The 12,454-nt window shown below is 62.2% G+C and overlaps 1 protein-coding gene across 1 annotated transcript in view; it reads left to right on the top strand.

Moving 5' to 3' along the window:
• Nucleotides 1–12,454, top strand: part of LOC306658652 (paladin-like) — a 66,223-nt gene that overhangs the window by 52,903 nt on the left and 866 nt on the right. Inside the window, exons 19-21 of the mRNA XM_079135836.1 lie at nt 9,889–10,044; nt 11,518–11,672; nt 11,733–12,433. Of these exons, the coding sequence (XP_078991962.1) occupies nt 9,889–10,044; nt 11,518–11,670 (309 nt within the window). The 3' untranslated portion in view covers nt 11,671–11,672; nt 11,733–12,433. The remainder of the gene's footprint in view (nt 1–9,888; nt 10,045–11,517; nt 11,673–11,732; nt 12,434–12,454) is intronic.

Here is a 12,454-nt window from a genome sequence, read left to right as displayed (position 1 = left end):
CCACCTGCCGGCTGCAACCCCGCCCCAGAAGTCCTTGGGGACCATAGGATGCTGGGCTTGGCTGGTGCCTAGTAAGTGCTAAGCATGGAGGGCTCGTGGGTGCCCAGGCCAGTGCCCCATGGTGCCCTCCTGATTTTCCAACGTCCCTACTGACCCTCAGCTTTGGAGAGCGTCTGGCGTCTCTTTAAGGCCTGGGGTTGGAGGGAAGGGTGGCCAAGGTCCCGTGTGAGTTGGTGGCACAGCAGGGATGAGAGGCACAAGTCCTCACTCCCAGTCCCCTCTCCTGTCCACTCTGCTCTTGACCCTGGGTCTCGTGTGTTGCCCTTGTGGGCGGGCTGCTGCCCGCTGCCATCCAGGGGGCCGGCTCCTCTGGAATGGCAGCCCTGTCTCCCCCAGGTCTCTGGCTATTTATTTACACCTCTGCCTTCTGGTTTCAAACTAGAGGTCCCTAGGTGGTCTCCAGGGGGGTCTGCAGCTCTCTGGACAGAGTGGTCCTGGGAGCAGGGTGTGTAGGGGATGCTGGTCAGCCCTGTTGGACTTCCCAGAGCCTCTGGATGGACACGGACCTGAGCCCAGCGCGGCCCGGGATTTGTCCCCTCTGTCAGCTCCACTGCCTGGGAACGGCCCAGCGGGGCCCACCTCCGGTCCACCTGAAGTCCTCCTCCCAGGAGAGCAGGATTCTGGAACCTGGGACAGCGGGCAGCTCCTGAGCTCCCTGCCCTCACCCCACGGCGCCCCTAAGTGTGGTCTTCCCTCGCGGCGGAACGCCCTTTAATGACAAGCAGGGAGAGCCACTCCTGGCATCACGCTCCCCCTTCCCGCCGCGAAGCCCATCCCGGGCCCTCAGCGGGCAGAGCGGGGGACTTCGGAGGTCACCGCCCTATTGTGGATGGGGCAGGAGCTCTCCAAATGGGCCTCGGTCCTTCCCCGTGCGCGTGGTGGCAGGCCGGAGGTCCGCCCTGGCTGGGCTGTCGTGAAGCAGGTGTCTCATGAGGAGCGAGAGCCTGGCGGGCGGGAGGCGAGGCCCCGGGGTCCCGCTGCGGGGAGGACCTCATTCCTGCCCTTCTGTCTGGTCTTTGCACCTGCACGCGCCTTCTCTGGTGGGCGGGACCTTGATGGCCCACGGACGCCCACCTGGGCGGTGTTCACACTTGAACACGGGCTCAGAGCACGTGCCCACCCGGGGGCTGTCCTGTCCTGCGCGGGCCGAGCCTGGATTCAGTGGGCCAGGGAGTCTGCAAATGGACAAATGTCCTGATCCTCAAATGGAGCCTCCCTGGGCTGCACATGGTTCGAGGAAGGGCCTTTGTGTTATCCTATCAATGTTCACGTGACCTGCAGCCCAGGAGTGGCCCGGCACCCCCGCAGGTCCTTTGTGTGTGGCCTATCCAGGTGTGTCCTGGGACGGGTGATGCTGGGACGTCCAAGTACACGTTGCTCCTTCATCCACAGGGATGCTTTCTTTAAGAAAATGTTGTTTTGCACTTGTAGATCGACAGCATGCTTTTACTTTATTTGTTTATTTTTATGTGGTGCTGAGGATTAAACCCAGTGTCTCACACGTGCTAGGCCTGAGTACAGCCCGCCCCCACAGGGGCTGCTTCTGAAGGCTGAAGTAGCATTATTGACTGACTTGAAAGGTAGGAACTTACTTTATTTTTTAAAAATTATTTTGGAAAATTTCAAACAGAAAACTTCAAAGTGGAGAGCCCCAGGAGCCCCCGTGTGCGGCCTCCTGGCTACGGGAGGTCCCCAGCACAGCCAGTCTTCTTCTGTAGCCCCTTCAGCCTCTGCACTGGGTTGCTTTACAGCAAGTGCCTGCCTTCATTTCGTTTCCTCTGTAAATGTTTCAACAAGAAGGTGATCTTGCCAGGTGCCGTGGCACATACCTATAATCCCAGAGGCTCGGGAGGCTGAGGCAGGAGGATCGGGAGTTCAAAGCCAGCCTCAGCAACTCAACGAGACACTGTCTCTAAATAAAACGTTAAGAAAGGCCTGGGGATGTGGCTCAGTGGTTAAGTGCCCTTGGGTTCAATCCCCGGTACCAAAAATTAAAAAAAAAAAAAGGGGGGGGATCTTTTGAAAAGGGATGATCAGGACACCAGTATCTCACTAAAACAGTGAGCAGTTCTTACCATCAAATGTTGGGTGACTGAGGGTGATCTGTGGGGCCAGGCGGAGTGAGAAGGGAAGAGGCAGGGGAGCCGCGGCGGCTGCAGGCCGGTGCTGGAGCCCGGGGTTCGTCATCTCCTGACGGCCCAGCACCTGTCCCAGGGTGCTCAAGCCTGCTCGGTCCTCACTCTGCGCCGCTGTTGGACCAGAGGTGGACTTCGACCTTAGCTCTGGTTTTGCATTTAAGGGGGAGAGAGGTCTCTGTTCTTCAGCCAAGTGTGCCTGAGAGCGCAGCTGGGGGGTAGCAGGAAGAAGGCGAGACCAGACCCAACTCCTCACGCCACCCTGCCCCTGCCCCAGGAGGCCGCACTTGACCGCTCGATGCCCTCCTCTAGCCCGTCCTGGGGAAAGGAGAGCCGGAAGCCACGGTCCCGGCAGCCGGGTCCTGGCTCCCGAGGCATCTCAGGCTGCACGGCGAGGCCGCAGGACCGGGCTTGGCAGGGAGGTGGTGGGACTGAGCCTGCAGACGCTCTCCTCTGGGACGGACCCTCCCCGGTAGGCAGGCTCAGTCCCTCCCGTGGCCTGACTCAGGCTTGCCTGCCTTGGCAGTGCCCCCTCCATTGTCCAGGGCATGGGCCAAGCCTGGTCACCCCATGTGTGTGAGGGGCCAGAATGTTCAGGGAATGTGTGTGTATGGTGGCACTGGCATGGACCCCAGGGCCGCTCTACCACTGAGCGCTTTTTATTTCTTAATTTCGAGACAGAGTCTCCCTAAGTTTTCCAGGCTGGCCTCAAACCTGTGGTCCTCCTGCGTCAGCCTCCCAAGTGGCTGGACTTAGAAGCATGTGCCATTGTGCTGGGCTCAGGGAATTTTAAGAACTGCCTCAAATGGAAAAAAGAGAAAGAATACCCTCTGAACTAAGCCACCGTGAGGTGGGGACAGATGTGGAGGCCTGGCCAGCTGAGGAGGCTCCAGGACGGCCACAGGCCCACAGGGTGGCGCAGTCTGGTGGGTCGGTTGTTTCCTGTTGGGCCCAGAGAGGGAAGACTGTTAGCTACAGGAACCGAGGTCGGGCTTCTTGGAGGACGCCCTGCCGGGGGCATCGGTGCCAGCAGCACTTTTCTTGGCTTGGGCCAGCGACCTTGATTCTCGGTGTAACAGTTCACTGAGGATCGTGTGTTTCCTGCAGAAAGAGTCTGAAGGCAGCCACACCAAGAGAGGCCAGCCAAGGGCACTGGCACGTTCCCTGCCCCAGAAGAGGTGTTGTCGTGCCCCACGTGCGGGGGAACCAGGCCTGAGCCTGCCAGGCGAGCCCTCTGCCTCTGGACCCCAGCCCCTCAGACTGACATTCATGCCCTAAAGACTATACTGCCTTTACTGGAGGGAGCACTTCTCAAGACTTCTCTTTTTTTGGTACTGGGCATTGAACTCAGGGGCACTCAACCCCTGAGCCACCTCCCCAGCCCTATTTTATATTTATTTAGAGACAGGGTCTCACTGAGTAGCTTAGGGCCTCACTAAGTTGCTGAGGCTGGCTTTGAACTCATGATCCTCCTGCCTCAGCCTCCCGAGCTGCTGGGATTACAGGCGTGCTCCATCACACCTGGCTTCATTTTCTGATCCCCCCTTTTATTCCTTCTGGTCCTCAGGCTGCTGGTGAGGAGATCAGGGTGGGTTTTATTAGGCCACTTTCACTGAGGAAGAAATCAAGGCCTGCGGGAGTTTTGTGACTGGCTGGCAGTACCATGGGACCAGCGCCAGTACCGTGGCCTGCAGCCCTTCCTCTCTGGCGGCCAGTGGGAAGGAGGCCCCAGCTGCTCCTGCGGCACCGCTGGGCTGGTGTGGGCCCTGCACGGAGGAGCTGCTGGGAGTCGCTCAGTGGGCCCAGTACCACGGGGACTAAGGTCAAGAGAGAGCAAACAGGACAGACTGCAGGGGGTTCTGGTCAGCCTCTCCAAGACCCTGGAGTGGCCAGAGTCGCTCCCTGGAGACCCCGTTCCGAAAGGTAACCTGTCTCCAGGGCCCGTTCTGAGCAGTTAGAAGAGGCCTGGAACGCAGTGAGGTGTCCCACCAGCGGTGGCGGAAGGAAGGGCTGCTCCCCAGCCTTGCCCGCTCCGCCCAGGTCAGAGCCAGACGGTCTGTGCGCTGCTGCGTGTGTGAGCCTCAGGAGCGAGCGTCCTCATGGTGTGCTCACCGGGCGTGTGGGAGCTGGTGCACGTGTGTTCTTTGCACGGCTCTGTGTGCAGCCGCAGGTCGAGGCATCATCCTCTTGCTTCCCTGCCTTCCTGTCGCCGGCAGAGCTGGAGCGGTCGCCTCCAGCCCGGGGTCGACAGCAAACCTCCAGGGAGCACCCTGCGGTGCCAGGCATGGCGTCTAAGTGTGCCCTGGGAATGACAGGGCGGGCCCCGCCCAGGGAGACCCGCCTCTGCGCTTGCCGCTTTGCTGTCCTGGTTCTGCTGCAAAGGCTGGCCTCCGACAGCCTGGCTGCAGGACCTGCCTGGCACAAGCAGGGCTCTGGAGGTGTCTGCAGCGGGTAGGTGGCCGGGTGGGAGGTTGGACAGGTCACGGCGCACGTGGGAAGACCTGAGCTGCTCGTTGTGCCTTCTCGGTCCTCATCGCTGGTCTTCCAAGACAGGGTCTCCTCCAGGGACAAGAAGTGTCCTGGCGTGTGGGTGGAGCCCTGGGTTCCAGGCCCAGCCCTGCCAGTGACTCCCTGTGCACCCCTGGGCACATGCGGCCCTTTGGCCTCTGGTCCTGTTTGCCCATCTGTCACCCAGGTCGTCACCCCTTGAAGAGTGGTGGCGAGGACCATTCCTGACACTGTGTGGGCAGGTGCTGGACGCCAGGTACACGTGGTGACCGTGCATAGGGATGGCGTCACGTGTTGGGAGAGTCCTGTGCCTGGTCTGGGGTGCCGTGGGCAGGGCTTGTTGGGGACAGCAGGCAGAGGCCTGGCACCAGGTCCAGTCTCCTCACTCTCGTGTGAAGCAAATACATCCTTGGAAAACCTCTCGCCCATGTGAGCTGAGGCCGCCTGCTCCCTTCAGGCCCCAGTGCCAGGCAGGCCAAGGACGGGTTTGCAGGCACCCAGAGAAGTCCTCCCAAGATAGCCAGGGCTGGTGTCTCGGTGGGCTCGTCTGCCCAGGAGAGGCCAGCGTCATACTGGGGGAGAAGGGTGGGGACATTCCCTGCAGTCCCTGGCCATCTCTGAGGACCGCCAGCTGCCTGCCCAGCCTGCAGCTGCAGCAGAGGCCACCAGCTCATGTGTCCTCCCCTGCAGTAGGTGAGGTGGGGGACACGGGGTGCTCTGGGAGGGGAAGAGAGAGTCTGGCTTGGGTTGACACAGACCGGGGCCCGGCCCTCACTGTCTGGCCTCTCTGCTTTCCCTGGGGCCTGAGCTTGTCCCGGCTCCACACACACAGCCTCCTCGCCGGGCAGTTCCTAGCAAGCTTGGCAGGAGGCTGTGGCTCCTGCTTGGGCTCTGCTGCCTGCTCCCAGGTGTCCAGGATAGGTCTGCTCCCATCTGACCTCAGCCTCCCATCCCGGGAAGCACAGGGGTTTTTGGAGGCCACGCTGAGCATCCTTCAAGGCTGGGATTAATGAAAATGCAAGACCCAAGCCCTAGTCGGTCATCGATGGGATGTTTATTGTACACCTCCAAAGTGTCGGGCACTGCTGCGTGCTGTAAGCCACGGGCAGCAGACAGAGTCCCTCCCTATGGAGTCTGTGCTTCAGGGAGGGAGACTTGTGGTGTGTTGGACAGTGATATGTCTGTGGGGGGAGCCGAGGCAGTGAGGAGATGGGGAGGTGGGGTGAAGAGGTGGCATTTGAACACAGACCAGGAGGAGGTGGGATTGGAGCCACGTCACCATCTGAGGGAAGAGCATTCCAGGGAGAGAATACAGTATGTGCAAAGAGCCTGAGGCAGGAGCAGCCTGTTTTAAGGGGCAGAGTGAGGGAGCAGGTAGGGCAGGGGAGGAGGTCAGGAGTGTGGGGCCAGGAGGCGGACCTCGCAGGGCCTCCTTGGGTGGGCTTTCTCAGACTTTAGCTTCTACTCCCAATGTGGGGGGAGCCAGAGGGGAGCCAGCATGGGGTTTGGAGCAGAGATGCTCGCTCGTGTGCTCTGGAGCTGTGCTGAGAATGGACGATGGGTGGAGTTGGTACAGGACGGCCACGCAGGGGAGTCACAGGCCAGGGTGGCAAGAGGCAGCTGCCTTGGAAACACCTTCGCGGGGAGTCAGTGGGCTGGAAGGGGAGGAGTGAAGATGTCTGGACTTGCCCCAGGAGCGAGGGGATTGCGTTGCCAGGGGTGGGCGGCCTGCGGGTATGCAGATCTGGGGGGTGGGCGGCCTGCGGGTGGGCAGATCTGGGGGGTGGGCGGCCTGCGGGTGTGCAGATCTGGGCTCAGGAGGTGTCTCAGGACCTGTGTGATTGGGGCTGCCTGACGATATCCACAGGAGCGCTTCGCAGGTGGCTGCGTGCAGGTGTGCATGGGGCGTCCCGGTGTCTGCCTGGAATCCCGATTCTAGATGCCACTGGGAGCCGTGGGCAGGAGGTGACCTAGGGGTGTCACCGACCAGCCGAGTGCCTGCTGGGGATCAGGTTGCAACGCAGACACGTGGCCCCCGCCCAAGCAGGGGGCGTGAGCCAGCGCCTGTCCGCTGGTTTGTCATTGTCTGGGCAGGCAGGTCCCGCCTTGGGGACACAGCTCTGCCATGCTTTCAGTGGGTTGCACTGCGGCCTCTCCTGGGAAGGTTCAGGCTGGCCGGGGTGAGCTGGTGCCTCAGGAGAGCCAGGGCCTTGGTCCAGGCCTGGAGGACAAGCCAAGCCTGCAGGGCCAGGGAGGAGGACCAGAGTGGGTGGAGGCCCCGAGGCAGGGAGGCAGGAAGGCTGGGCTTGGCTGTGGCAAAAGAGGCCAAGGTCAGAGGAGGAACTGGGTGCGGGAGTTCACGTGCCGGCAGCTCAGCGCTGGGGAAGTCGGGCAGTTTCTTAACCTTGCTGAGCCCCAGCTGCAAAACGGGACATGCCACCTCCTCCCTGGGGTTGCTTGGTGAGGACGTTGGGACCTGATCGTTAGATCCGGGTGTGACACACTTGGCCTGGCATGTGGCACACGCCCCATTGCACAGTTGGCCAGGGCCGGCGGCCTCTTCCTGGTGGCCCAGCAGAGAGCAGCAGAGAGCAAGTCCCCTTGCCGTGGGACTCAGGAGGACTCGCTCTCCTGTCCCCCGATCCTCCTCGGCCTGGACAGGCAGGCCTTGTCCCTGAAGGAGTAGGCCACAGAGCTTGTCCGCCGCCAAGCAAGAGCAGAGAGCTTTTTGTGCCCACAGGACATTTCTTCTGTGCCCTTTAATCGAAAGTCGTTGACAGTGGCCCTTGCCCAGTGGAACTCGGGGTGATTTCCTCTCCTTTCTAAGGAAGGGTTTTAAGGAGGCTCCAGGCCTTGGGATGGATTCTGGGAAAGGGCAGGGCAGCCCAGGAGGCGGGGTGGGCCCTGCCCTCTTGCACTCTGTCGTAAGGTAGCCAGGCCTGGGGACAGGCGGCTGGTTTTGTATTGGCTGTGGTTTGCATTCAGGGAAAACTGCCTTTTGTGGGTCTCTTGACTAATTCCTAAGCCAAGTTGGCTCTTGAGCACATGCTCCATTTGCCCTTGAAACAGCAGCGCGCTGCCCCCAGTCTGCCGAAGCCGTTCTTCAAGGAGCCTTGGGTTATTCCAAACCTCATGGCCAACTCTGGCCCCCTTTTTTTGTTGTTTGTTTTTGGTACCTGGGATCGAACCCAGGGGCGCTTAACCACTAACCATATCCTCAGTCCTTTTTTTATATTTTATTTAAAGACAGGGTCTCGGAGTTGCTTAGGGCCTCACTGCTGAGGCTGGCTTTGAACCCGCAATCCTCCTTCCTCAGCCTCCCAAGCCTCTGGGATTAGAGCATGGGAGGCTCTTGACTCAACTCTGACTCTCTGTGTGTCAGGTCCGTCTTGGCTTGGCTTCTGTGCACCTGTCTGGGCCATGCCCTCCCCATTTCACTTCTCCCCTGCCACTAGAGGCTCCTTCTCCTTTGTCCTCCTGTATTTACACGCTCTTGGTTCCCTTCCTGCCTCCCGTGTGCCTACTGTCCTTCCTAACCCACCTGGGTGCCACTTCCCCTTCGATGCTCTCCCTCCATCCCGTGGTTCTGGGCTCTGGCTGCTTTGTGGTCACCTTCTGCTGCCTCTTCCAGGCCAGGAGCCTCTTGGGGGAGGGCAGGGGGAGGGCAGAGCCTGCCGCGTGTCTCTGCGTGCCCAGGGCCCTCGGGAGTGAACGAGCGGGTCGTTGTGGCTCCTGTGGATCGCAGGTGCTTTCTCACCCCTCCCCTTGCTGAGAAACCCTCCCCTGGGATCTTAGGGGCTGAGGGCTTAAAGGACAGAACTGGGGCCAGAACCCAGCTTGTGGGTCTTGGAGTTGCCACTGGCCCCTCCTGGCACACCCTGCTCTCTGCCCTCCCCAGGGCCCAGAGCTCCATGGTGGAGTGGGGAGCGGCTCTGCCGTTCCCTCTCACTCATGTGACCCCTGGGAGCTTTGCTGCAAAGGCAGAAGTCGCTGTCCCGTGGCCCTGCGCAGGCGCACGCCAGCTCTGATCTTAGGGCTCTGGGTTGTCGTGCCTGGGAGCCCAGTGAATATGCATGCGTCCAGCTGTGGCCCAGCTGCTGGGGAGGCCAGCTCCACCTCTTCCGGCTCCTGAGGCTTATGTGGAGGGACAGCCTCTGTGCCACATCTTTTCCTGGATCAGAGAGCCGTGGTGGGTGGGTGAGAGGCCGGGGCAGGGCGAGGCCGGGCTGCACCCTCCCGCTGCCTCCTGCGGGGTATGGCTGGGGCTGCGTGGGCCGCACATCTGTTGGCCACAGCGGCAGAGTACCCTCCAGGGGAGAGCCTGGCTGTGGGTGTCCCAGGCCTCGTCTCCCGGTCTGATCTGAGGAGAACCTCAGAAGGACCTGTAAAGTCTCCTTCCTCCAGAGCATTAATGTCCCATGAGCCTTCTGTGAACAGATCACTCACACCCACAGCTTCTGTGGCTCCCAGTGCTGCAGCCATGGTGCTCATCCCTGGCCCCAGAGCCTCTAATGGTCCCGACACCCTGGCCTCGCTCCCCGGAAATTCTGGTGATTGGTCTGGGATGGGCCCTGGGTGCCTGCGTCTTAAGGCTCCGGATGGCTTTGTGGACAGCTAGTTCATGAACCCCAACCTGGAGAATCAACTTCCTAGGAGACACAGGTGGCTTCTGTGGTCGGGTCCCAGTTTCCCTTTCTGTCCCTCAGCGCTCTCTCCAGCCAGGCCAGCTGCTCGCTGCCCCTGCACGTGGGGCAGCGTCTTCACTGACTCCTTTTAGGCCGTGATCAGAGCCCTTTTTGTCTGGCTTGAGGAGCCAGTCTTGGCTCTCGTCCTGGGAGGACCAGAGGCCCAGGGAGCAGCCACCAGGCGCACCAGGCGCTGGCACTGAGTCCCCCTCATGGTTAGAGACCTCCTCACATCTCGGGCACCAGAAGCTTTCCTGTTGCTGGTTACCTCAGCAGGAACTGGTCACAGGAAGTGGAGAGTGAGGGAGGCCAGTGATCGGCCTCCACTCAGTAGGAAGCCAGTTTCTGGCCCTAGAAACTGGTGTCCCCCTGGGTCATTGGCTGGGTGGGGGGCACCTGGACTCTGCTGCCTGAGTGGCTGCCCGGGGCTCAGGGCCTAGAGGTGCGAGTTTGTGTGAGGGCCGGGGTCCGGGCTGACCCCGGCTCTCGCTCTGCTCCAGGCGAAGGCTGCCAAGGAGGAGCAGGAGGCGCAGAGGCTGCAGTTGCGCAGCGTGCAGTACCTGGAGCGCTACGTCTACCTGATCCTCTTCAATGCCTACCTCCACCTGGAGAAGGCCGGCTCCTGGCAGAGGCCCTTCAGCACCTGGATGCGGGAGGTGAGAGGCCTGTGGGCCGGGTCACCCCTCCTGGACCCCCTGCGGGGACACGGGCCCCAGGTCCCCTGGGGAGGGAGTTCCATTTCCTGTTCGACCGCAGGTCTTCCACGCGCGTCTGCACCTGGGTGCTGGCTCAGGGTCCTCGGTCGCTTCGTTCCTGCCCATCATCGTGCTCAGCCCTTGCCTGTGCCCTGCAGGGTGAAGGGCAGGGCCGCCGCGTCCCTGTCCTTCCAGTTGTGACCTTAGACAAATTGCGGTCCTCAGCACTGGCGTGGGAATGACATCAGGTGTCGGTGGGGTCCGTGGATGCCATCTGAGCTGACCACGCTGCCTCAGACAGGAAGAGACCCGGCACAGAGGGGTTCTGTCGAAGGTCATTGTTAGAACAGGCCCACCTTGTCCTGGCCTCAGATGCCGCCCTTGCTGTTGGTCAGCCCCAGTCCCCCTGCCCGGCCTCCCGCCTGGCAGCCCTGGTCAGGAGGGTACTCCTTCCTCAGCAGAGTGGCCTGCGGTCACCCGTGCCAGGAGGCCAGCTCCTCCTGACCTCGCGGTGAAGCCTGGTGACTCTACTCTGGACTCAGGACTGGAGTTGCCAGCAACCCAGCCGGAGTGGGTGGGGAAGGGTGCGGGGGTTCAGCAGGGGTGCTGTAGGCTCAGGGCCGCGAGGGAGCAGAGGCAGGGACACCACCGCAGCACCAGGTGGCAGTCGTGGGGGCCCCTAAGGACCAGCCTCTGGGTGGTCCTCGGGCCATGGCAGAGGGGACGCCCTGCCAGTGAGCCCTCCTGCCTTCTGATGGGTGTTGAGTCACCCAGAGCCGAGGGGCTGGCTGGGGCCCAGGCGGGGCCACCCTCTTGAGCATGTCTGGGCTCCCTTCCTCTCCCAGCTCCCGGGGTGGGGTGTAGTGTAGGGTGGGGGGACGAGGACACTTCTGTTTCGGACTCATCTTGGGAACAGGAAATCAGGGGGCTCAGGAGCTGGGAGGAATCTGGGTCTGGGGAGGGGACGGATGCCAAGGACGGAGAGCAGCTGGTTCAGGAAGGACCGTGGCTCCAGCCCCAGGACCCTCAGCCCCTCTCCCCTGGGGAGGAGCAGAGGGAGCCGGGAGGGCAAGGGGCCCCAGGGACAGGAAAGACATGCAGAAAGAAGCGGCCTTCTCCCTGTCCCCAGGATGGTGGGGGAGGGGGAGGGAAGGGGAAGGCCGTCGGGCGGTTAGCCAGGGTCCCCATCCGGGCGCTTGGTGGCCGGGTAGCACGCCGAGTGTCCAGGGAGGTGCCAGCTGTGCGATGGGGGCTGAGGCCCAGAGCCCGAACTCCCAGCCCAGGGTTCCACCTGCCTTCTCCCACCTCCCCTGGGCCCAGCTGGTGCCAGAGCCACCGGCCTGTGCCCCCCTTGGAGCCCCAGTCCCCAGGAGAGGGAGGAGGCTGATGAGGGGCAGGACCGCCCCACGCACCACCCTGTCTGTCCTCCCCCAGGTGGCCTCCAGGGCCGGTGTCTACGAGATCCTAGACCAGCTGGGCTTCCCTGAGCTGGAGGGCCTGGAGCGCCAGCCCTTCTCACGGCTGCGACACCGGTGGCAGGAGCAGAGCCTCGGCCCCGAGCCCTCTGCTGCCGGGGACTTCCTGTAGGGAGACTTCCTGCAGGGGGACTTCCTGTAGGGGGACTTCCTGCAGGGGGACTTCCTGCAGGGGCTCCCTGTCCCTCCTGCAGGGCGGGTGGGGCCCTGAGTTCCTGCGGCTGGACTGGCCCTGGGGTGCCGCTGTGAGGACCCGAGTCCCAGCTGCCTGGAGAGACCGGGGCTCAGGAGCCTTTCCGGATGGAGCTTCGCGTAGGACACGTGGCGGCACAGTCATTCCTGGCGACCCAGAGGCATGAGCCTCTGGGGGACCAGGGTGGGCACCTTGCAGACCTGCTGGCATTCGGCTTCCTAGGAGCACACTCCCTTGTCAAAAGCCAAATGCCAGTGGCCACCTCTGTCCTTCTGTCCCCCTCAGAGGTTCGAGCCTGGCCTGGGGCTCCCCTGTCTGCCTGGTCCCTTGCCTGCTTCCTCTCTTCTGCTCTCCCTCTCGCCCTCCCCTCTGCTGCCTGAGCACAGACCGTGAGGTCCCTGGCTGCCCGAGGTGAGTGAGGGGACAATGCCCTGGTGGACTGGTTACTTTAAAGGAAGCTTCGCTCAGTTTCCTTGTGTCTCCCACTCGTCTCCAATCCGGAGGCCTGGGAGGACGGCCGCGTGGCACTGCCTGCTGAGGCCTTTTGCTCCCCTGCCTTTCCTGCTTCCTGGGGCTGGCAGGATGGCGGAGGTTCCCCAGGAGCTGGACATCCCTCCTGCAGGAGGATGTTTCCAGCAGGTGGAGGAGGCCTGCTCCGTTTGCCCGGCAGCCTGGGCTGCAGGTGCGGAGGAAGTCAGAGCCT

The sequence above is a fragment of the Sciurus vulgaris genome (genome assembly GCF_902686455.1).
Source record: "Sciurus vulgaris genome assembly, chromosome: 4".
NCBI classification, from domain to species: domain Eukaryota; kingdom Metazoa; phylum Chordata; class Mammalia; order Rodentia; family Sciuridae; genus Sciurus; species Sciurus vulgaris.
This window is presented reverse-complemented; position numbering and strand designations above follow the sequence as displayed.